Genomic DNA, 26858 nt, shown 5'->3' with positions numbered 1-26858 from the left:
TCTGCTGGGTTCTCTTAATGGACAAGACCCCAGGGATGCTGCAGCGTTTTTCACAGTAAATGAAGGCGACGCCGCTCTCTGTCTCGGTGCCAGTTGCAGTGTCTTTGATTCCTGTTGCTTGAGGTGCTGGCAAAGGCCTCTATCTTGCCACCACCTCCCTGCCTTCATCACACCACAGCACTGTGTTCAGTGTGTTCTAATGTCTCATTAATAATGCAGTGGGACATATGGCATTATTACAGAACAACATATTAACAAGGCATTTTTGAGCTGTAGCCATTTTGAGCCCTAAAAGAAGTGCAATGGATGATGACGATGATGTGACACAATAAAACCTATGTTATTTAAAGAGAAATGGATACATTTGAAGACAAATTACTATATACATTGACTGCTTAGCGATCAATAACTGCGTTACAACAAATAAAGGTAACACTTTAAGATTCCTCAACATAAAGCATTTATAATGGATTAGTAATAGTTTATTCATCGTTTATTCATCATTACTCCCACATTTGTAGACATTAGTAGCCTAGATATTCACACATTTAAACAACTTTAAAAGTATTTAATAATGATTCATAAGATCATTCACAAGATCTTTAATATAAGTCCTTATAACCCATTTACTGATCATGTGTTAAGTATTTGTGTGACCTCATCTAAAGTGTGGGCTTTTTATATCAATGTTTTGAGTGACTTGTAGTCATTTTCTCCCAAAAAGATGGACATGCCATTGGTAGACATTCCATCAGTACCTGATGCTCCTTAAGGTCTCAAAAATATGTCAATGGTTAAACAATAAGCACACACAGAGGATGTTAAAGAAAATATATTGAACATTTTATTCCTAAACAGTCGCACTGCTGTAGTGTGAGGTGTAACTTCAGACACACGCTATGCTGAGTAAAATAACGTATTTAGTCCAGAAATGCTAACATAAGTGTTTATTGTCGGTGACTTTTCTACCAAAACCAAAATGTGGATTGCAGTCACTCCTTAGAGCTGTCTAATATCGCTAACCGAGGACTAAAATCTTGCGTCATTTGGTCATTTCTAGGTCCATATATGTTAGAAATTCCGGTTTGCGAAGTCTCCACCCCCCTTCCCCTAATTTCACCACACCAGGAAGCAGTCGAAGCACAATACCCCATAATGACAAAGCGAAAACAGGTTTTTAGACATTTTTGCAAACTTATTAAAAATAAAAAACAGAAATATCATATTTACATAAGTATTCAGACCCTTTGCTATGAGACTCGAAATTGGGCTCAGGTGCATCCTGTTTCCATTGATCATCCTTGAGATGTTTCTACAACATGATTGGAGTCCCCCTGTGGTAAATTCAATTGATTGGACATGATTTGGAAAGTCACACACCTGTAATGTCCCACAGTTGACAGTTCATGTCAAAAACCAAGCCATGAGGTCGATGGAATTGTCCATAGAGCTCCAAGACAGGATTGTGTCGAGGCACAGATGTGAGAAAGGTACCAAAACATTTCTGCAGCATTTATTGTTTATTTTACGTTTATTTATACAGGTTTTTCTCATTGAGATAAAATCTCTTTTTCAAGAGTGACCTGGTCCAACAGCAGCAGCAGGAACAAAGTTTCAGACAAAACAACTTACTAACACAACATTGAACAAAACTATAGACACCCATACAGTATAACAATTACATATTACGTTAAAATAAACACGAATGTCATAACTAAAAAACAGCTGTCCTAAAGACAATTACACTCTTCTATGATATTTACAACGATCAAGTGTTTAAACTCCACCAATGTGACTAGATCATCACATTTTTAATTGTTCAAGAGATGGAGGACCACGGAGCTGGGTAACTAAAACTATTTTGACCATGACCTGTTCTAATTCTTTGTACTGTTAAAAGCAAATGAGAATGGGACCGTGATTGATATTTATTTACTGACTTGATTAAAAAAGAACAGAGATAAAGTGGCATTTTACCCAGTATGGCCTTACAAATCAGTGTATACCCGTGTTTAAGCCTACAATATGCAAGGTCAATGAGGACCAGCCTAAGGCGCTGTAGAGATCATAATGACGTTTTTGAATGGTAATGAACCTGAGAGCCGCATGATATACTGAATCAAGAGCTCTCAGGGTAGTGGTTGAGGCCTGCATATACTGTATATATACAGTTGAAGTAGGAAGTTTACATACACTTAGATTGGAGTCATTAAAACTTCTTTTTCAACCACTCCACAAATGTCTTGTTAATGTTTTTCCTCATAATCCTGGACTATCGGACCACCATTTTATTACATTTGCAATTGCAACAAATAATCTGCTCAGACCCCAACCAAGGATCATCAAAAGCTGTGCTATAAATTCTTGGACAACCCAAAGATTCCTAGATCCCCTTCCAGACTCCCTCCACCTACCCAAGGACGTCAGAGTACAAAAATAGGTTAACAACCTAACTGATGAACTAAATTTAACCTTGCGTAATACCCTAAATGCAGTCGCACAGCTAAAAACTAAAAACATTTGTCATAAGAAACTAGCTCCCTGGTATAGAGAAAATACCCAAACTCTGAAGCAAGCTTCCAGAAAATTGGAACGGAAATGGGGCTACACTGAACTGGAAGTCTTCCGACTAGCATGGAAAGCAGTATCGAAGAGCCCTCACAGGCTGCTCGATCATCCTATTTTTCCAACTTAATTGAGGAGAATAAGAACAATCCAAAATTTATTTTTTTATACTGTCGCAAAGCTAACTAAAAAGCAACATTCCCCAAGAGAGGATGGCTTTCACTTCAGCACTGATAAATTCATGAACTTCTTTGACGAAAATATCATGATCATTAGAAAGCAAATTATGGACTCCTCTTTAAATCTGCGTATTTCTCCAAAGCGCAGTTGTCCTGAATCTGTACAACAATGCCAGGACCTAGGATCAAGGGAGACACTTAAGTTTTTTAATACTATATCTCTTGACACATTGATGAAAACAGCCTTGGCCTCTAAACCTTCAAGCTGCAAACTGGACCCTAAACTACTGAAAGAGATGCTTCTTGTGCTTGGCCCTCCTATGTTGAACATAATAAACTTCTCTCTATCCACCGGATGTGTACCGAACTCACTAAAAGTGTCAGTAATAAAGCCTCTCTTGAAAAAGCCTAACCTCGACCCAGAAAATATTTTTTTAACTATCGGCCTATATTGAAACTCCCATTCCTCTCAAAATTCAAAAGCTGTTGCGCAGCAACTCACTGCCTTCCTGAAGACAAACAATGTATACGAAACGCTTCTGGTTTTAGACCCCATCATAGCACTGAGACTACACTCGTGAAGGTGGTAAATAACCTTTTAATGGCGTCAGACCAAGGCTCTGCATCTGTCCTCATGCTCCTAGACCTTAGGACTGCTTTTGATACCATCGATCACCACATTATTTTGGAGAAATTGGAAACCCAAATTGGTCTACATGGACAAGTTCTGGCCTGGTTTAGATCTTATCTGTCGGAAATATATCAGTTTGTCTCTGTGGATGGTTTGTCCTCTGACAAATCAACTGTAAATTTCGGTGTTCCTCAAGGTTCTGTTTTAGGACCACTATTGTTTTCACTATATATTTTACCTCTTGGGGATGTAATTCGAAAACATAATGTTAACTTTCACTGCTATGCGGACAATGCACAGCTGTACATTTCGATGAAACATGGTAAAGCCCCAAAATTGCCCTCCCTGGAAGCCTGTGTTTCAGACATAAGGAAGTGGATGGTGGCAAATGTTTTCATTTTACTTAACCCTGATTTCAAGGTTTTACTGCTAACCTAAAAAGCATTACATGGGCTTGCTCCTACCTATCTTTCTGATTTGGTCCATCCGTACATACCTATACGTACGCTACAGTTACAACACGCAGGCCTCCTTAATGTCCCTAGAATTTCTAAGCAAACAGCTGAAGGCAGGGCTTTGTCCTATCAAGCTCCATTTTTATGGAATGGTCTGCCTATCCATGTGAGAGACTCGGTCTCAATCTTTAAATCTTTATTGAAAACTCATCTATTCAGTAGGTCCTATGATTGAGTGTAGTCTGGCCCAGGGGTGTGAAGGTGAACGGAAAGGCACTGGAGCGACGAACCGCCCTTGCTGTCTCTGCCTGGCCGGTTCCCCTCTCTCCACTGGGATTCACTGCATCTAACCCTATTACGGGGGCTGAGTCACTGGCTTACTGGTGCTCTTCCATGCCGTCCCTAGGAGAGATGAGTCACTTGAGTGGGTTGAGTCACTGACGTGATCTTCCTGTCCGGGTTGGTGCCCTCCTCGGGTTCGTGCCGTGGGGAAGGTCTTCATGGGCTATACTCAGCCTTGTCTCGGGGTAGTAGGTTGGTGTTTGAAGATATCCTTCTAGTAGTGTGGGGGCTGTGCCATGGCAAAGTGGGTGGGGTTATATTCTGCCTGTTTGGCCCTTTCCGGCAGTATCGTCGGACAGGTCCACAGTGTCTCCCAACCCCTCCTGTCTCAGCCTCCAGTATTTATGCTGCAACCGTTTATGTGTCGGGGGGCTAGGGTCAGTCTGTTATATCTGGAGTATTTCTCATGTCTTATCCAATGTCCTGTGTGAATTTAAGTATGTTCCCTCTAATTCTCTCTCTCTCCTTTTTGCTTTCTTTTTCTCTCTCTCTTCTCTCGGAGGACCTGAGCCCTTGGACCATGCTTCAGGACTACCTGGCCGGATGACTCCTTGCTGTCCCCAGTCCACCTGGTCATGCTGCTGCTCCAGTTTCAACTGTTCTGCCTGCGGCTATGGAACCCTGAACTGTTCACCGGACGTGCTACCTTGTCCCGGACCTGCTGTTTTCGACTCTCTCTCTACCGCACCTGCTGTCTCTAACTCTGAATGATCGGCTATGAAAAGCCAACTGACATTTACTCCTGAGGTGCTGACCTGTTGCACCTTCTACAACCACTGTAATTAGTATTATCTGACCCTGCTGGTCATCTATGAACGTTTGAACATCTTGGCCATGCTCTGTTATAATCTCCACCCGGCAAAGCCAGAAGAGGACTGGCCACCCCTCAGAGCCTGGCTCCTCTCTAGGTTTCTTCCTAGGGTCTGGCCTTTCTAGGGAGTTTTTCCTAGCCACCGTGCTTCTACATCTGCATTGCTTCCTGTTTGAGGTTTTAGGCTGGGTTTCTGTACAGCATGTTGTTATATCGGCTGATGTAAAAAGGGCTTTATAATACATTTGATTGATTGATTTCAACGGCTGGGACTGGGAGACTAGTCAGGATCGAGGAAAAGATGAAAGGAGCAAATACAGAGAGATCCTGGATGACAACCTTCTCCAGAGCGCTCAGGACCTCAGACTGGGGCGAAGGTTCACCTTCCAACAAGACAACAACCCTAAGCACACCGCCAAGACAATGCAGGAGTGGCTTCGGTTCAAGTCGATGAATGTCCTTGAGCCCGGACTTGAACCCGATCGAACATCTCTGGAGAGACCTGAAAATAGCTGTGCAGCAACGCTCCCCATCCAACCTGAGAGAGCTTGAGAGGATGTGCTGAGAAGAATGGGAGAAACTCCCCAAATACAGGTGTGCCAAGCCTGTAGCGTCATACCAAAGAATACTTGAGGCCGTAATCGCTGCCAAATGTGCTTCAACAAAGTACTGAGTAAAGGGTCTGAATACTTATGTAAATGTGATATTTCAGTTTTTTTTATTTGATACATTTGCAAAACAATCTAAAAATCTGTTTTTGCTTTGTCATTATGGGGTAATGTGTGTAGATTGATGATGGGGGAAAAAACAATGTAATCCATTTTAGAATAAGGCTGTAACGTAACTAAATGTGGAAAAAGTCAAAAGGACTGAAAACATTCCAAATGCACTCAATAATGAAGGAATACAAATCCTTAAACAATTCAAATCCACTAGAGAACAACTGTCCGGTCCGACCAGCTGTTGTGTGTAGTCTACATCTCCATGTTTTATGATCAAATAATATTTGCCAAGTTGACAACTACAGCAGAACATTCACATTACAGCTCTTCCTCAAGTCCTTTGTAACAGTTGTTTCACAACAGTTTTGTGAATAAACTGTTAAATATATTTCCTTTAATAACATTCTGTGTTGTGTGCGTATGTTATAGGGGCCATTTTGAGACCTTCAGGTTTATAAGATTAAATAAAATCAAATTTTATTTGTCACATTCTCCAAGTATGACAGGTGACCTTACTGTGAAATGCTTACTCACAAGTCCTTAACCAACAATTCAGTTTTAAGAAAATGCCTAAAAATGCAAGTAGTCTGGGTAGCCATTTGATTAGCTGTCCAGGAGTCTTATGGCTTGGAGGTAGAAGCTGTTAAGAAGCCTCTTGGACCTAGACTTGGTGCTCTGGGACCGCTCGCCATGCGGTAGCAGAGAGAACAGTCTATGACTAGGGTGGCTGGAGTCGTCAACAATTGTTAGAGCCTTCCTATGACACCACCTGGTATAGAGGTCCTGGATGGCAGGAAGTTTGGCCCAGGTGATGTACTGCACCGTATGCACTACCCTCTGTAGTGCCTTGCGGTCGGAGGCCGAGCAGTTGCCATACCAGGCAGTGATGCAACCCGTCAGGATGCTCTCGATGCTGCAGCTGTAAAAACCATTTGAGGATCTGAGGACCCATGCCAAATCTTTTCAGTCTCCTGAGGGGGAATAGGTTTTGTCATGCTCTCTTCACAACTGTCTTGGTGTGCTTGGACCATGTATGTTTGTTGGTGATGTGGACGCCAAGGAGCTTGAAGCTCTCAACCTTCTCCACTATAATCCCGTCGATGAGAATGGGGGCGTGCTCGGTCCTCCTTTTCCTGTAGTCCACAATCATCTCCTTTGTCTTGATCATGTTGAGGGAGAGGTTGTTGTCCTTGCACCACACAGTAAGGTCTCTGACCTCCTCCCTATAGGCTGTCTCATCGTTGAACCTATATTAGTAATGATTAATACATTATGAATAAACTATTTACTAATCCCATTATAAATGCTTTATTACGGCGAGTTATAATAAAGTGCTACCCAAATAAATGTTAATTTACTGTGTGAAAATGCATTTAAAGGGATTTGGGAAAAGCAACCATGTTGGCTAAGGTGAAAGTATTGTTTACAAAAAGGCACAAAATACCAAGTCATCACTCTCACATTGGCAATTCAATAACACTATGACTATGATCCTAAGTTAAGGATAAATCGAATCTAGCCAAAACAATGACATAAAATGTTTGGCCTCGGCTAGAGGCTCATGCTCAAATAGTATGTAACGTTATCATGAGTGGGTGGAGATGTTTCTGCAATCACTCAAGCTTCAAATACATAGCAACAGATGGCCAGTGGTAAACTGATTGGGGAAGCTGCGATTTACTTCCATTCAATCAGATTGGAATAAAACCGGGCTCAACCTTTGTGCATTGTTCTTGCGAAATGGAGAAAGAAATACAACATTCATAAATATTGTTGTATTTGGTTGTGGTGCCACTATTTGCTCCTTTTCTTGACATAAACTACATACAGTGCATTCGGAAAGTATTCAGACCCCTTTACTTTTTCTACATTTTGTTACATTAGAGTCTTATTCTAAAATTGATTAAATAGTTTATTTCCCCTCATCAATCTACACACATGACAAATGACAAAGCAAAAACAGGTTAAGATTTTTTGCAAATGTCTTTTAAAAATGTAACTGAAATATTACATTTACACAAGTATTCATATACTCAGTACTTGTTGAAGCACCTTTGGCAGCGATTACAGCCTTGAGTCTTCTTCTGTAAGACGCTACAAGCTTGGGGGAGTTTCTCCCATTCTTCTCTGCAGATCCTCTCAAGCTCTGTTTATCATTCCCTCAATCCTGACTCCCAAGTCCCTGCTGCTGAAAAACTTCCCAACAGCATGATGCCACCATGCTTCACAATAGGGATGGTGCCAGGTTTCCTCCAGATGTCACAGTTGGCATTCAGGCCAAGGAGTTCAATCTTGGTTTCATCAGACCAGAGAATCTTGTTTTTCATGGTCTGAGTCTTTCAGTTGCCTTGTGGCCAACTCCAACCGGGCTGTCATGTGCCTTTTACTGAGGAGTGGTTTCGGCCTGACCACTCTACCATAAAGGCCTGATTGGTGGAGTGTGCAGAGATGGTTGAAGGTTTTCCCATCTCCACCGAGGAACTCTGGAGCTCTGTCAGAGTCACCATCAGGTTATTGGTCACCTCCCTGACCAAGGCCCTTCTCCCCTGATTGCTCAGTTTGGCTGGCTGGACAGCTCTAGGAAGAGTCTTGGTAGTTCCAAACTTTTTCCATTTGTATTGTGTGTAGATTGATGAGCAACATTCTTTATTTAATTTTAGAATAAGGTTGTAACGTAACAAAATGTGTAAAAAAGGAAGGGGTCTGAATACTTTCCATATGCAGTGTCGATGCACTACAGGTGTTACACAATCTCCTGACTTGACATTTACTTCACGTAAAAAAACACTTGAATGAATATGCTGGTGGAAAAAAAAAACTTCATAAAAACATTCATGTCTATACATCCCACGCGCACACACACACTCCAAAATTGCTCATCCTAATATTTCTTAATTCCATTATTTTATTTTTAGATTTGTGTGTATTGTTGTATATTGTTAGATTATTACTGCATTGTTGGAGCTAGGAACACAAGCATTTTTCTATACCCGCAATAACATCTGCTAAATATGTGCATGAGACCAATACAATTTTATTCGATTTTGATTTGGCAAACATTAACATTTCATATATCTTCTCTTCTGTCATGGAAACCAAGAGTGAGCAATGTTGACAACATTCAGGATCCATATACAACTCAACAGTGACAGCAAGAGGACAATCAAGGCATTGCATGTGTCCAAGTGCAGTCATTCACAGAAGACAAAAGGCAAGATTACAGGTGATCCACAACTTTTAAATTAATAAAACAAATTATTTTACAACTCTAACCATCCAAATAAAACATCTACAGTCAAAAATGTTTTATAGTCAAAAATACACATGTCCTTTTCACAAATAACATCAAATGGTTAGATATGTAGTATATACGGCATGTAATAGAATAATGTTTGAAATATAATAATACCTTATGGATATTGTCATACATTAAAAGGTAGAGTGAGCTAAATGACATTGCCACAAGCCGCACAGATGATATTGTGATGAGGGAGATGCAAGAATGCTCTTAGCTGTTGCAGAAATAACCGCTGACTCTACCTTTAAGACTGATGGTCATGAAAGCTGCATGTCATAGGCTACAACAAATCCTCTTTATATTGGGCATGTCCATGTAAAAAATGATGAGGTAAAGACTTGTTTTAAGACGTATGAATCAACATTTCCTGCACCACTTATAAGAACATCTTCAGGCATTCAAAAACAATTAGGCTACCTGGGGGCAGCGACTAGTAACCGAAAAGTCGCTGGTTCAAATCCCCGAGCGGACTAGGTGAAAAACCTGTCAATGTGACCTTGAGCAAGGCACTTAATCCTACTTGATCCTGTAAGTCTGTAAGTGGCCTCCATGATCGTGTCAACACATGTGGTTGTTGATGAAATACAATAATATTTATACAAATAATATATTTTATACCATGGGTCTCCAACCCTGTTCCTGGAGAGCGACCCCATTTCGCTCTAACCTGATTCAGGTGTGCTAGATTAGGGTTGGAGAGAAAATCGACAGGATGGAAGCTCTCCAGGAACCGGGTTGGAACAAAAATCAACAGGATAGAAGCTCTCCAGGAACAGGGTTGGATCAAAAATCAGGATGGAAGCTCTCCAGGAACAGAGTTGGATCAAAAATCGACAGGATGGAAGCTCTCCAGGAACAGAGTTGGATCAAAAATCAACAGGATGGAAGCTCTCCAGGAACAGAGTTGGATCAAAAATCAACAGGATGGAAGCTCTCCAGGAACAGAGTTGGATCAAAAATCGACAGGATGGAAGCTCTCCAGGAACAGGGTTGGAGAACCCTGTTTTATACAATACAAATACACTGACTGTCCAAAACAGTAAAGTGCCAATATGTAACTTACATTAAAAGTGCCAAAATGTAACTTTTTGTGCGACCTGACCAAATTCACATAGAAATGTGGGTTATAAATCTATCATTCAACTTGAAAACTAGTCTATGCTTCTATGCTTTCCATTCTTAACTTTTATTTTTGCATTGTTTACTTCTGGTTTTGTACACCAGCTTCAAAACACCTGAAAATAAAATATTTGGGGTTATGGAAAATATATTACACAGTGGTTTAGACGGTACAATGATTCTCTACACTTTACCATCTTATTTTGTCACATAGATTAAAATTAGAGGAACTATTAGAATTTCATCAAACAGGAAATGGCAGAGCGATTTCTGCATAGTGCAACTTTCACAATACCTTCCTAATATTGAATTGCCAGAAAATTAAATTAGCCATGGATGGAGATAGGGATTTGTGGTTTTATTTAAAGATGCATTATGCAGAAATCGCTCTGCCATTTCCTGGTTGTTTCAAGTCTAATAGTTCACCTAATTTCAGTTTATGTGACAAAACAAGCAAGAATAGTGTAGAGAATCATTGTACTATCTAAACCGCAGTGAAATATATTTTCCATAACCAAAATTATTTTCAGCTATTTGAAGCTGGTGTACAAAACCGAAAGTAAGAGACACAAAAACCAAACTTAAGACCAGGAAGCATAAAAAATGTGCGCATAGAACAGATCTACCACTTCTTAAGACTTGATTTCAATGAGAATGATAGATCTATAACTCCCATTTCTATGTGAATTGGGTTGGGACGCCCAAAAAGTTACACAATGCAGCTTTATTTCTCCGTACGGGCCAATGATTATAATGGTGATAATGATCCAAACATTAATTCATACATTGTGCCCCTGGCCTGAGAGGATGGAAGTTCAATATGTAGCTAGACATAGTAGACTAATGTTAACTAGCTGGCCTGCAGCATTGTTGCCCATGAAAGTAAGTTAAGCTAGCTAGCAAGCATTTTAGCCAGGTACCCTAGGACAACAAAACTAAAAGCGTGTACTGAATGACAGAGTCATAGACCATTTCATCGACATGAAAGGAGATGATGGCATTGGCGTTTCTCTACAAGTAGGGTGAGTCAACATGTTAATTCTACTTGCACGAATACACGCACACACAGAGAGACAAAGCAGAACCATGGACAGCCACATCACATTTAGCTCACGTTGATTGGACCAAATCGTTTTTGGTATCTTTTAGTTGTCACTGTATTAGACCAAGCATAGGGGATTTGACTTGATGATGTTGAAATGTTGAAGTAGAAATGGTGCCTGGAATAGTGGAGGCAGCTCCTTATGTTAACTCTCTGTGCTTCTAAATCAATAGTTGTTTAGTAAAAAGCCAGAAACATTAACTTGCTTGATTATGCTGTAGGTCATATAACTGTTTGCTACAAGCAATATGATTTGTGGACTTCACCAGACAGAGGTTTCTCTCCGGTTTTATGACTAAACAAAGGTGTGGTTGAATTTATTCTGCCACTATGTCTTCTTACTGTCTCGGCCTTAGGCCTATATATCACAGTGGCAAGGCATATGAACTAACAGGTTCTAGAACAAACAACGCAATTATCACAACACACACAGTAAGTTGTAATATGGCTTTTGGGGGGGGGGGCTTGGCTTCCCCAGTGATTTTACCCATGCACAGCTACTGTAAGTACATCTATTTAATCTGTAATACATGCATGACTATAAGTCGCTTTGGATAAAAGTGTTTGCTAAATGTCATATTTTGCAATAAGAAAGCAGTATATTTTGTGTCTTCAGCCATGGGGTAGGCCCAGTCTCATCTACAGTCATGACCTACTATCCACTAGCCAGTCAAAGTATGGGCTCGGTGTCATTCCAATTGACAATGGCATCTTTCCATCTAGGAGAACAAAACACAATAAACAGTCAAAGAGTGGACTATGGTAAATGCATGCAAATGTTGATATCATTTTAAGTCGCTCTGGATAAGACTGTCTGCTAAATTACTAAAATGTACATACGGTACCATAAAAACATTGTACTACAAATGTTGTTCAAAGTATCACTTGCAATATAAATAGGCAGCATTATACACTGAGTGCACAAAACATTATGAACACCTGCTCTTTCCATGAAATGAATCCAAGTGAAAGCTATGATCCATTACTGATGTCACTTGTTAAATCCACTTCAATACGTGTAGATGAAGGGGAGGAGATGGGTTAAAGAAAGATTTTTAAGCCTTGAGACAATTGAGACATGGATTGTGTATGTGTGCCATTCAGAAGGTGAATGGGCCGGACATAAGACTTAAAGTGCCTTTGAAAGGGGTATGGTAGTAGGTGTCAGGCACACCGGTTTATGTCAAGAACTGCAGCGCTGCTGGGTTTTTCACGCTCAACAGTTTCCCGTGTGTATCAAGAACAGTCCACCACCCAAAGGACATCTAGCCAACGTGACAACTGTGGGAAGCATTGGAGTCAACATGGGGTGCAACTCAATATTAGGAAGGTGTTCCTAATGTTTGGTATACTCAGTATAGATCCTACAATGATAACACAGTTGTATTTGTCAGGGGCATTTCAAGATACCCAAGGACACTTTACATAAAAGTACATACAAATGTAATCCTAGTGCAATTACAATCAATCAAGCGAAGTGGTTCAAGCAAACATATGGAAAGGTTTTAAGATGGTCATATCATGGATGATTTAGCTATTTTGGACCCCTTTAGGTATATAAAAAAAAAAGATAAATAAAAACATTTGAAAACATTTTGAATTTGGTCTTTACTACTAAAGCCCACAGAAACGCATTGAATAACACATTCATAAACTGCAAAAATGACAGTACAAAAATAAGTGTCTGTCCTATATCTAGGAGATATAAGAAATTAAATAAAAGGAAAAAATATATATATACACACACACACACACACATTTTTTTTAATACATATTTAAACACTTTTTTGGGAGTAGGCACAAAACTAAGCTCCATACTTGCATTCATCTCTTTCATCCAGTACTGGTTACCTTCAGACAAGTCACTAGCATAAACTGATGGATTTTGATGGGAATGATTCTATTATGTTCCTTATATTTAAGCACCGGTGCATCAATAGACTCTCGAGGGTTTTAATGCATGTTTGAACAAGAAAAATTAACTGACTCACTTGGTCCGTATACAGTGTTCAAGAGGAGGAATGAGATCAGTGTCCACACCTTGGCAGCCAGCAGATATTCCTGAGGTACCTACAACTGGACATAAATACAAGAATACAAAACTCTTCATGAGGAACACTAACTTGATATTAACTTATGATTAGCACTGTAAGTCATTCATTTTTCAAGTGAAATACATAGGAGTGATACATGAGATGAATGAATAGAGCCTGATCATTTCACATCAATAACAGAGTTACCCAAATAGCTACAGTACATAGGAAAGGGATGTATCTGTGTCTAGTTCTCTAGCAGATCAAACCAACCCAGATCATCATCATCGGTGATCCATACGTACAGACAGTTAGGCAGATTTCCTCCTGCTGATTGGCTAGGCCGTCGTAGTAGTACAGGTCAAACTCCCCGATCACACACTGGTCACTCAGCAGCTCCTGCACACCAAAGAGCACGCTGAAATGGCTCTCACTGCACACCACCCAGATAGGGAACTTGGGAGTCTTCAGGTTGGAGCCAACCTTCAAAATGTATCAAACCATACATGATCATTTGAAACTAAAGGTATCTGGAAATAGAGCGTCTTGGTTGAGTGTAGACATCGATTGAGTCAAAAAGAGTTGACTAAAATATGCATTGTTGGTTAGTGTTTTTTATGCTGCACATGTTACTAGCTAACTAGTTACTTCCGGTTCTAAAATAGTGCAGAAAGATTGATTAAAAAGGCACAATCTGTAATATTTTTGGGCTATTTTAACAAATGTCTGCATCCCAAAAATAACCCTCCCTATTCCCTTTATAGTGCTCTACCTTTAACCATGATCCATAGGGTTACAATCAAAAGTAGTGCACTATATAGGGAATAGGGTTCCATTTGGGACACATGTGATGTGTCATGTAACCATGTGTTTTTACCTTGCATATATTATAATGTTCAAATAAGGACAGCAGTCCAATGTCACTGCGACATCTTATTCCCTTGAGAAGGGTCAGGTTTCCATTGCCTGAATCCAGCTCCATATTGTTGTTGAAGACATTGGACACAGCCTGTCCACACAGCAATAAATTGACAAGCTCCTATGGAATAATAAACCAAAATAAATGTCAGGGTGGATTATGTTTAAATTCATACAGTAAACATACAGTATAACGTAATACACTATCTAGTCACCCCCAAAACCAATTCTTTCTTTCTCTCCTTCCAGTTCTCTGCTGCCAATGACTGGAACGAACTACAAAAATCTCTGAAACTGGAAACACTTATCTCCCTCACTAGCTTTAAGCACCAACTGTCAGAGCAGCTCACAGATTACTGCACCTGTACATAGCCCACCTATAATTTAGCCCAAACAACTACCTCTTTCCCTACTGTATTTAATTTATTTATTTATTTTGCTCCTTTGCACCCCATTATTTTTATTTCTACTTTGCACATTCTTCCATTGCAAATCTACCATTCGAGTGTTTTACTTGCTATATTGTATTTACTTTGCCACCATGGCCTTTTTTTGCCTTTACCTCCCTTATCTCACCTCATTTGCTCACATTGTATATAGACTTGTTTATACTGTATTATTGACTGTATGTTTGTTTTACTCCATGTGTAACTCTGTGTCGTTGTATGTGTCGAACTGCTTTGCTTTATCTTGGCCAGGTCGCAATTGTAAATGAGAACTTGTTCTCAACTTGCCTACCTGGTTAAATAAAGGTGAAATAAGTCAAATAAAAAATAAATATACCCAGCAGTATGTGAACACCCCTTCAAATTAGTGGATTTGGCTCGTTTAGCCACACGCATTACTGACAGGTGTATAAAATACATTACACAGCCATGCAATCTCCATACACAAACAATGGCAGTAGAATGGCCTTACTAAAGAGCTCAGTGATTTTCAACGTGGCACCATCATAGGATGCTACCTTTCCAACAAGTCAGTTCGTAAAATTAGAGCTGCCCCGGTCAACTGTAAGTACTGTTATTGTAAAATGTGAATGTCTAGGAGCAACAACGGCTGAAACCGAAAAGTGGTAGTCCACACAAGCTCACAGAACGGGACCGCTGAGTGCTGAAGCTCATAAAAATTGTCTGTCCTTGGATGCAACACTCACTACTGAGTTCCAAACTGCCTCTGGAAGCAACGTCAGCACAATAACTGCTCGTCAGGAGCTTCATGAATTGGGTTTCCATAACCGAGCAGCCGCACACAAGCCTAAGATCACCATACGCAATGCAAAGAGTTGCCTGGAATTGCGTAAAGTTTGCCGCCATTGGACTCTGAAGCAGTGGAAAAGCGTTCTCTGGAGTGATGAATCACGATTTGGCGGATGCCAGGAGAATGCTACGTGCCTGAATGCATAGTGCCAACTGTAAAGTTTGGTAGAAGAGAAATAATGGTCTGGGGCTGTTTTTCATGGTTCAGGCTACGCCCCTCGGTTCCAGTGAAGGGAAATCTTATTTCTACAGCATACAATGACATTCTAGACGATTCTGTGCTTCCAACTTTGTGGCAACAGTTTGGGGAAGGCCCTTTCCTGTTTCAGCATGAGAATGCCACCGTGTACAAAGCGAGATCCATACAGAAATGGTTTGTTGAGATTGGTCTGGAAAAACGTGACTGGCCTGCACAGATCCCTGACCTCAGCCCCAATCGAACACCTTTGGGATGAATTGGAATGCCGACTGCAAAACATGCCTAATCGCCCAACATCAGTGCCAGAAAAAAACAGAAATACCTTATTTACACAAGTATTTAGACCCTTTTGCTATGAGATTCGAAATTGAGCTCAGGTGCATCCTGTTTCCATGTCACAGCAAAGACCAAGCCATGAGGTCGAAGGAATTGTCTAGAGAGCTCCGAGACAGGTTTGTTTTGAGGCACAGATCTGGGGAAGGTTACTAAAACATTTCTGAAGCATTGAAGGTCCCCAAGAACACAGTCGGCTCCATCATTCTTAAATGGAAGAAGTTTGAAACCACCAAGACTCTTCCTAGAGCTGGCCACCTGGCCAAAGTGAGCAATCCGGGGAGAAGGGCCTTGGTCAGGGAGGTGACCAAGAACCCGATGGCCACACTTACAGAGCTCCAGAGTTCCTCTGATGAGATGAGAGAACCTTCCAGAAGGATAACCATCTCTGCAGCACTCCACCAATCAGGCATTTATGGTAGAGTGGCCAGATGGAAGCCACTCCTCAGTAAAAGGCACATGACAGCCCGCTTGGAGTCTGGGAAAAGACTCAGACCATGAGAAACAAGATTCTCTGGTCTGATGAAACCAAGATTGAACTCTTTGGCCTGAATGCCAAGTGTCACATCTGGAGGAAACCTGGCACATTCCCTAAGATGATTCATGTTGGTGGCTGTAATCGCTGCCAAAGGTGCTTTAACAAAGTACTGAGTAAAGGGTCTGAATACTTATGTAAATGTAATATATTTTTGTGATTTGTAATACACTTCTAAAAACCTGTTTATGCTTTGTCATTATGGGGTGTGTAGATTGATGAGGGCGAAAAAAACATTTAATCAATTTTAGAATAAGCCTGTAACGTAACAAAATGTAGAAAAAGTCTAGGGGTCGGAATACTTTCCGAATGCACTGTACATTATTTAGGGCTGGGGATTGTCAGTGGCCTCACGATACAATAATATCACAGTATTTACAGTTGAAGTCGAAGTTTACATACACATAGGTCATTCAAAGTCGTTTTTCAACCACTCCACAAATTTCTTGTTAACAAACTATAGTTTTGGCAAGTCGGTTAGGACATCTACTTTGTGCATGTCAAGTCATTTTTCCAACAATTGTTTACAGACATATTATTTCACTTAATTCACAATAACAGTGGGTCAGAAGTTTACATACACTAAGTTGACTGTGCCTTTAAACAGCTTGTAAAAATCCAGAAAATTATGTCATGGATTTAGAAGCTTCTGATAGGCTAACTAACATAATTTGAATCAACTGGAGGTGTACCTGTGGATGTAATTCAAGGCCTACCTTCAAACTCAGTGCCTCTTTGCTGAACATCATCGGAAAATCAAAAGAAATCAGCCAAGACCTCAGAAAAAAAATTGTAGACCTCCACAAGTCTGGTTCATCCTTGGGAGCAATTTCCAAACGCCTGAAGGTACCATGTTCATCTGTACAAACAATAGTACGCAAGTATAAACACCATGGAACCACGCAGCCGTCATATCGCTCAGGAAGGAGACGCGCTCTTTCTCCTAGAGATAATGTACTTTGGTGCAATAAGTGCAAATCAATCCCAGAACAACAGCAAACAACCTTGTGAAGATGCTGGAGGTACAAACAGGTACAAAAGTAAAACGAGTCCTATATCGACATAATCTGAAAGGCCGCCCAGCAAGGAAGAAGCCACTGCTCCAAAACCGCCATAAAAAAGCCAGACTACGGTTTGCAACTGCACATGGGGACAAAGATTGTACTTTTTGGAGAAATGTCCTCTGGTTTGATGAAACAAAAATAGAACTGTTTGGCCATAATGACCATCATTATGTTTATAGGAAAAAGGGGGATGCCTTGCAAGCTGAAGAACACCATCCCAACCGTGAAGCACAGGGGTGGCAGCATCATGTTGTGGGGGTGCTTTGCTGCCGGAGGGACTGGTGCACTTCACAAAATAGATGGCATCATGAGGTACATGAGTGAGGTACATGAGGTAAGACAATTATGTGGATATATTGAAGCAACATCTCAAGACAATAGTCGGGAAGTTAAAGCTTGGTCGCAAATGGGTCTTCCAAATGGACAATGATCCCAAGCATACTTCCAAAGTTGGAAGTATGCTTGGGATCATTGTCCATTTGGAAGACCCAAATGGACAATGGCTTAAGGACAACAAAGTCAAGGTATTGGAGTGGCCATCACAAGCCCTGACTTCAATCCTATAGAACATTTGTGGGCAGAACTGAAGAAGCTTGTGCGAGCAAGGAAGCCTACAAACCTGACTCGGTTACACCAGCTCTGTCAGGAGGAATGGGCCAAAATTCACCCAACTTATTGTGGGAAGCTTGTGGAAGGCTACCCTAAACGTTTGACCCAAGTTAAACAATTTAAAGGCAATGCTACCAAATACTAATTGAGTGTATGTAAACTTCTGACCCACTGGGAATGTGATGAAAGAAATAAAAGATGAAATAAATAATTCTCTCTACTATTATTCTGACATTTCACATTCTTAAAATAAAGTGGTGATCCTAACTGACCTAAGACAGGGTATTTTTACTTGGAATAAATGTTAGTAATTGTGAAAAACTGAGTTAAAATGTATTTGGCTAAGGTGTATGTAAACTTCCAAATTCAACTGTAGGTGCCAATACAATATGTACTGCCATTCTATATGTATCATGATTCTATATGTATTGCGATTCGATGTTGCCATTTTAATGCGATTAGATGTTCCTAACATATATAAACGTCCACTCAATGTCAACTGCTTTTATTTGCAGCAAACTTAACATGTGTAAATATTTGTCATTATACCCTGATGAAGACAGCTTGGCTAATATTTTTTTTTTTTTTTCAAGTTTTATACTCCGCTAGCCAGCACCTCGCCTAAATAGGTGTGTGTTTCTTTTTCTTCTAAATATTTGTATGAACATAACAAGATTCAACAACTGAGACATAAACTGAACAAGTTCCACAGACATGTGACTAACAGAAGTGGAATAATGTGTCCCTGAACAAAGGGGAGGTCAAAATCAAAAGTAACAGTAACAGTCAGTATCTGGTGTGGCCACCGGCTGCATTAAGTTCTGCAGTGCATCTCCCCCTCATGGACTGCTCCAGATTTGCTGTGAGATGTTACCCCACTCTTCCACCAAGGCACCTGCAAGTTCCCGGATATTTCTGGGGGCAATGTCCCTAGACCTCACCCTCCGATCCAACAGGTCCCAGACGTGCTCAATGGGATTGAGATCCAGGCTCTTCACTGGAAATCACGCACAGAACGAGCAGCATGGCTGGTGGCATTGTCATGCTGGAGGGTCATGTCAGGATGAACAACATTAGGGAGGAGGATGTCTTCCCTATAACGCACAGCGTTGAGATTACCTGCAATGACAACAAGCTCAGTCCGATGATGTCCATGATGGACCCTCCACCTCCAAATCGATCCCGCTCCAGAGTACAGGCCTCGGTGTAACGCTCATTCCTTCGATGATAAACGTGTATCCGACCATCACCCCTGGTGAGACAAAACCGCGACTCGTCAGTGAAGAGCACTTTTTGCCAGTCCTATCTGGTCCAGCAACGTTGGGTTTGTGTCCATAGGCGACGTTGTTGCCGGTGATGTCTAGTGAGGACTTACCTTACAACAGGCCTACAAGCCTTCAGTCCAGCCTCTCTCAGCCTAACGCAGACAGTCTGAGCACTGATGGAGGGATTGTGCGTTCCTGGTGTAACTCGGGCAGTTGTTGTTGCCATCCTGTACCTGTCCCGCAGGATTGATGTTCGGATGTATCGATCCTGTGCAGGTGTTGTTACACATGGTCTGCCACTGCGAGGACGATCAGTTGTCCGTTCTGTCTCCCTGTAGTGTTGTCTTAGGCGTCTCACAATTGCAATTTATTGCCCTGGCCACATCTGCAGTCCTCATGCCTCCTTGCAGCATGCATAAGGCACATTCACGCAGATGAGCAGGGACCCTGGGAATCTTTCTTTTGGTGTTTTTCAGAGTCAGTAGAAAGGCCTCTTTAGTGTCCTAAGTTTTCATAACTGTGACCTTAATTGCCTACCGTCTGTAAGCTGTTAGTGTCCTAACGACCATTCCACAGGTGCATGTTCATTAATTGTTCATGATGGTTCATTGAACAAGCATGGGAAACAGTGTTAAAACTGTGTTATTTGGATTTGTATGAATTATCTTTGAAAGACAGTGTCCTGAAAAGGGGACGTTTCTTTTTTTGCTGAGTTTATATGTCTGCTGAGAGCCATGAGAAAACACATTTGAGATAAAAGTGTTGATGTTGGTATTGATATTAACAGTATTGATATTAAATCGAGAAAAAATTATATAATTTTTTTTCTCCATTACTAATATTATTCCCCATGAGCAAAACCACAATGTCCAAGATTAATCCAAAAGAGCTATTGGTGAATTTGAAGAGTGTCTTTCAACAGAATTGGAGAAAACATATTGATTTCTACTTGGCACGGTGCTATGTTTTTGGTGGCCTACCTAGTGCATCCCATTTTTGTTTTTTTAAACATAACATTTATTTAACTAGGCAAGTCAATTAAGAACAAATTCTTATTTACAATGACAGCCTACACTGGCATAACTCGGACGACGCTGGGCCAATTGTGCACCACCCTGTGGGATTCCCAATCACGGCCGGTTGTGATACAGCCTGGATTTGAACCAGGGTGTCCGTAGTGACGCCTCTAGCACTGAGATGCAGTGCCTTAGACCGCTGTGCCACTCAGGAGCCCAAATAATACCATATTCCCTACATAGTGCACTATACAGGAGATAAGGCGCCGTTTGACACATGCACCCACCTGTGTGCAGTAGCCATGGGCTCCGATGAGTGTGGTGTTGGGGACATCCATATCCTCTCTAACCCTGAGGAAAAGGGGGAGCAGGATCACAACAGCTACTTTATATGGCATGCATGCATTTTCTGTCTGTTCATATGTGTTGAATGTACACTACCATCGTACCGGTCAATAGATCTGGAGAGAATAGCAGAGATGGTGAGCAATATACACCCTAAGGCTCCCGACTCAAACTACAAAGAAAGAAATCACCAGTTTAGTCAAGTGTGAGAAAAAGAATCGAACAGAAATATCTAACCGAAACCCTCAAAGTAGACAAGAGTGCATGCTTTGGCATTTGACATGGGCACATAAGGATATTGACCACATAATACATATAGAATAATCTCACCTGTTGAATATGCTGTTCCACAAGCAACTGAAGGTCCTTTAGATTGTCAACATCAATACATGTCATCTACAACAAAAGAGTTTTAGGAAATACGTTTGTCCAAATTGCATCAGAGATATCAAGAACCTCATCCTCAAACCTAGTTCATAACTGATGGTCACATTATATAGATATCTGGGAACAATAATAATGTAATTGGATTAGAGTAAATGTTTTAAAATGTTAGAATTTCTCCTAGAAAAACACTGTCTACATACTGTATAGTAGATGGCTGAAGCTAAGCAGGTTTGGTCCTGGTCGGTCCCTGGATGGGAGACCAGCTGCTGTCTGACACCCCCCTGACACCCCCCTGTCCCCAATCACTGCCATAGGGCAGTGATTGGGGACATTGACCTGTGTAGGGTGCCGTCTTTCGGATGGGACGTTAAACTGGTGTCCTGACTTTCTGTGGTCACTAAAGATCCCATTGCAGAGTAGGGGTTTTAATCCCGGTGTCCTGGCTAAATTCCCAATCTGGCCCTCATACCATGATGGCCACCTAATCATCCCCAGATTCCAATTGGCTCATTCATCCCCCCTCCTCTCCCCTGTAACTATTCCCCAGGTCGTTGCTAAAATAAGGGCAAAAAATAGATGACGAGGGTAGAGACTATCCCTAACATTACTGTACCTTTTCTAGTACTCCTTCAGATCTATGGTGTCCTGTAGGGGTGAAATGATTTCTTCCTGATGTTCTGCAAGACAACATTGGTAACAGAAAGGTTTATAAAAAGGATAACCTTGGCTTACATCTTTTAAAACAATGGGTAGTATTCATTTGTGCACACCGTACCAAAACATTTTGCAACGGAAAACAAGGGTTTCTTATTGGACAAGTTTGGGTAGTCCCTCCTTGTTTCAGTCCGTTTTCTGCCTAGTGAATACGACCCTGTATTTTCATGTTGACATTCTCTACAAAGTGGTTTTGATTCTGCTGGCTAGATCCCAACAAGGAACAGAGAGAGTTTATAACTTACATGGCGATGGTGGCTTTTTTCCCCTCCCCAGCCCTCCACAGGATCTCAGCAGTGGCTAAAGTGAGGCACTTTGTTCTCACAGCACCAGAGGGTCTTAATTTCCTGGTGACAAAATGCCATGTGAAGTCAATGGAAGTCATCTGAAGTCAAGACGGAATTAAACACTGGAACTTACAGAACGTTCCATTACTTAATACTCACTGATGTAAATCAAGAAAGCACTCATTGATGTGAATTAATGGTTTGTGAAGAACATTTCATTTCTAATAATAAAGTCTGCGTCACAAATGGCACCCTATTCCTGATATAGTGCACTACATTTGACCAGAGCCATGTGGGCCCTGGTCTAAAGTAAATAAATATGGAATAGGATGCAATTTGGGACACAAACTAGTACATGTGGGCAATCTGACAGAGAAACATGAATGAATGCTGTGCTTACTGGTGCCCTGCGTCGCTGCCGGTCCCCTCAAACAGAAGTTTCTGCAGAATACAAGCCTGGACTGAAGCCAGAACTCCACAAGGACCACCCTGGGAAGTCAATACAGTGACATTGCTAAATTACATGACCATACACCTGAACATAACAACCAAGATAACCAATATTATCATGATTATAATGATTTGTTCCAAGGGATGGAGCTCTAGAGGCTAAATGCATCCCAAATTGAAACCCTATTCCCTACATAGTGCACTACTTTTGACCAGGGCCCTATGGGCCATTTAGGACTCAGCTCCTGTGTGATTGATGTTTTAGTCTCTGCGGACTGGTACAACAACAGCATTTCAAAGGTGATCCAATCCTACCTTCTTCTGAACAAGCCCATATCTCAGATCAGGTGTATTGGTCCTACCTTCTTCTGAACAAGCCCATATCTCAGATCAGGTGTATTGGTCCTACCTTCTTCTGAACAAGCCCATATCTCAGATCAGGTGTATTGGTCATACCTTCTTCTGAACAAGCCCATATCTCAGATCAGGTGTATTGGTCCTACCTTCTTCTGAACAAGTCCATATCTCAGATCAGGTGTATTGGTCATACCTTCTTCTGAACAAGCCCATATCTCAGATCAGGTGTATTGGTCCTACCTTCTTCTGAACAAGCCCATATCTCAGATCAGGTGTATTGGTCCTACCTTCTTCTGAACAAGCCCATATCTCAGATCAGGTGTATTGGTCCTACCTTCTTCTGAACAAGCCCATATCTCAGATCAGGTGTATTGGTCCTACCTTCTTCTGAACAAGCCCATATCTCAGATCAGGTGCATCGGAGAAAGTGAAACTCTGACTCCTCCACTCGGCACTGAAACAACTGGTGCTGGAGCCAAGGATGAGCTCTTTCAGGGCCTGGTAAAAACACACAGACATCACAGTACATCACAGCATTTTAACTCAAACCAGGCAAAATATCTGCGCTTCAGTAATCATGGCGGAGTCCCAAATGGCACCCTATTCCCTATATAGTGCACTACTTTTCATTCACGGAGTGCCCCATTTCAACTCAATCCAAGGAGGGCCGACACTAGGCCCTCCTTGGAAAGAGTTTGACACATCTAAAAACGTACAATGGCAGTATGCTGGTCCATGGGTTGACTATCAGAAGTGGTTGGAGGCAAACTGGAGGAGTGGTAGGACACTCTGGAGAGCTCACGCAACTCCTCATCATCATCAATGTCATCTGCAACAAAGTACATGGTCCATGTCATCCAATACTGCAAAAGAGGTGTCATAATGATAGCAATTATAGACATTGAGTGAATGTTGCATTCAGCTTGATAAAATGTAATAATTACCCAAAATCATCTCCGACATGTGCAGATCAACATTTTGATTGGTCATTGTTTTTGTTCTAAAAAATATACATCAATAAAATAAATATATATTAAATAGGTTACAGTAAGAAATCAGAAATTCCCTAGTCAGTAAAATGGTTGAAGGAAACTCAAATCTACTTACCTGCTGGTCTTGTGCTTGTCTTTTCCTACTCTCTCAAACCCATAGCCATCTTCATCAAATCCTTTTCCCAGTGTGCTGCGCCGCGGCTGTTGGCTTTCTCTCATGGGGTCAGCAGTGGAGAGCTCTATCAACCCTTTAACCATTCTCTGTGACTGGACAGTAGTCAACAGAGGCCCATCGCTGATGTTTTTGTGGTTTTCATTATTTGCCAGAAGATTAGGGCCTCCCAACCGTCGAGTCTGACGTTTTCTATTCGATTCCTTAGAGAGAACACAAATCACCAAATAAGGGAACAAAGCGAGCTGTTCATTTGTATGTACCACAAGAGTCAGCTTAGTGAAGATCTTGTATCCATGACTATGAATATAACATCTCTCATAACAATACAGTCGTATTCATTCCGCACCAAACAGGGATCTGAGCTTGTCCAAAAAAACTAAACAAAAATTACATTGAGAAGTGTTTTACCACAGTGTGTACGAATGAATACGACACAAGTTTCATTGAGTCAAACTGTACCTGGGGGGAACTAGCTATGGGACCTGCCATCATGCCTCGTCTGAGGCGACTTGTTTTGTTCTTATGAGTACTCTCTGTGGTGACGACCGTGTTTTTGTCTGAAAAGGACTCCCTTTTAGCGGCGCTGTCATTGTCTAGGAAGGCGGGTACAGGCTGTCGGTCCTGCTGGCCCTCTGAGGAAAGGCTATGGCTCCAGAAACTTCTCTGGGGAGTATCTGACACTTCAAATGATGATAATGTACCATGAGGTGGACAGACAACCTCTGAAAGTGACCTGGAACAGAAATAATTCACAATACACATCAAAACAAGCCTTTTGAAAATAACCTGACATGAATCATATTTAGATGATTATGATGAAAACCTTGACATGTCAGTTTTGTTGAAAATAAATCCAGTTGTGTTCTCTTCTGCCCTGCTGTGGTCATACACGGTTGGTGTCAATATTGGAGACTTTGTCACCAACTTCTGTGTAGTTGATACGGTCTGGATGACATCACTGTTGAAGCCTGGCCTGTCCTCTTTATGTCCTTCAATGTGATGTCTTACAATGATTTCCAACATTGATTTCAGGGGACAGTTTTGGGCCTATCACGAAAACATAACAAGCATCTGTGTGTTAATAAATGAAAGCTGGGGCACTTTACTTTCAATGCATTCAAACTCATCTGTCTCTTCTACCTTGTTGTTTTTATATAGACCTTCCAAATGAAGAATTTGTCGCAGATCGGATCTATTGTTGATGCTGGCATCTGTACGGGGATGCTCTTCATCCATGCAGGCAATCGTTCTCTTGAGTCCCTGTAGTGTGTGCAGGTAAACAAACATTGACTTAGCCTGTAACACAATCAGACTAGCTAGCGAAATGTAACGTTTGCTACCTGTAAGGTATAGCTAACGTAGTTAAAACATCCAAGATTATATCAATACGCTGAACTGATTTCAAGTTGTTACTAATCATGCTACGTTAATGTCAAAGATCTGTGTTAATGTTCTCTGTCTGAAAGAACATCTTTACCATCCCAGATTGAAAGAAAGGTGGTGCTTTCTACTGTAGCTTTACGTTAGTAACGTTACTCAGCCAGTCTAGCCAGCTGAAAGATAGCGTTTTCATTTGATTCCAATTACAAATGTGAACAGCTCTCCACCTACCTTCCGACTGAGAAATTCCCGCACAAGCGATGCAGCAACTTCTTCTACTCGTACAACCATAACTTGTGGCATCAACGACAAAAATTCCCCCACAAAAAAATGTTAGCTACCTAACCAGCTAGCGACAGGCTACATTCAGCACAGTATAGAACAACGATAATAATTAACAGTATGGTCTGTTTCTATGGTTACAGTGCATGCGTGTTGCTGGGCCAAGAGAGGCTTCGTCGTGCGTCATGCCTCCTGCTTCCGCTGCTTCTTCTTCTTCTTCTTCTTCAATGTTTTATGGCAGACTATACCTATTGGTGTATTGCCGCCACCTACTGTAACGGGAGGCGGTTCATTCATCGACAGTATTCCTTGTAATGCCTCTGCAGAAGTCCCTGAGTCCCAAAAAACGCGCAGCCACACTCACAATGCCACCTATTTTCTAAAATGTCCTCTCTGTTTGCGCTGTGCAGTTGATAACCAAAGTAATATGTCCACCTTCGTGCAACATGTCAGGATCCCTCTGTTGACAAGGAACCATCTTGTGTCTTTAACTTCACTCCTTTCTTACACTCTTCTCAACGCCTCCGGATAGGAGACATGCTGGACAGCCCTTATTCTTGCCACCTCCGTCTCCTTCACCTTAACAGGACACTTCAGAAATTAGGGTGCATGTTCACCCCCACAATTGCAGCATTTAGGCTTAGCTGGCATATAATACTTCTACTGTCTACACTTGACACATGATAATTTACATTTATCACACTGCATAGGTTTGGGCATGAAGGCTCTCACAGGGAATCTCATATAACCCAAATACATGTGAGATGGGAGAGATGCTTCATCAAAAAAACAATAGAATGGATGGAGTGGCTTCAGCACTCAATTTACCATGCAGGTCAGTCATTGTGCACCAACCGCTTGATCCAATTCTTCAGGTACAGTACTAGTCAAAAGTTGACACACCTACTCATTCCATTTTTTTCCCATTTAAAAAAAATACAATTTTCGAAATTGTTGAATAATAATGAAGACATCAAAACTATTCAACAACACATATGGAATTATGTAGTAACCAAACAAAAGTGTTAAAATATATT

At 41.2% G+C, this 26858-nt stretch overlaps 1 protein-coding gene across 2 annotated transcripts; it reads right to left on the bottom strand.

Moving 5' to 3' along the window:
• Positions 1-8719: 8719 nt before the first annotated feature.
• Positions 8720-26017, bottom strand: mindy4 (MINDY lysine 48 deubiquitinase 4). Of its 2 annotated transcripts, none has more exons than XM_029633621.2 (18): positions 25771-26017; positions 25300-25419; positions 24983-25206; positions 24619-24892; positions 24100-24359; positions 23937-23992; positions 23709-23821; positions 23374-23490; positions 22586-22674; positions 22144-22245; positions 21798-21861; positions 21128-21193; positions 20902-20969; positions 20740-20803; positions 14135-14296; positions 13563-13740; positions 13216-13300; positions 8720-11943 (listed from the first exon to the last, which is right to left on the bottom strand). In XM_029633621.2, exons 1-18 carry the CDS (start codon positions 25840-25842, stop codon positions 11895-11897), a joined length of 2163 nt encoding a protein of 720 aa, XP_029489481.1. In that variant the 5' UTR covers positions 25843-26017; the 3' UTR covers positions 8720-11894. The 2 variants fall into 2 exon arrangements, with proteins under 2 accessions (XP_029489481.1, XP_029489483.1); XM_029633623.2 differs by having other exon boundaries at positions 13563-13656.
• Positions 26018-26858: the final 841 nt, after the last annotated feature.

Source organism: Oncorhynchus nerka, linkage group LG25 (genome assembly GCF_034236695.1).
Source record: "Oncorhynchus nerka isolate Pitt River linkage group LG25, Oner_Uvic_2.0, whole genome shotgun sequence".
NCBI lineage: Eukaryota > Metazoa > Chordata > Actinopteri > Salmoniformes > Salmonidae > Oncorhynchus > Oncorhynchus nerka.
This window is presented reverse-complemented; position numbering and strand designations above follow the sequence as displayed.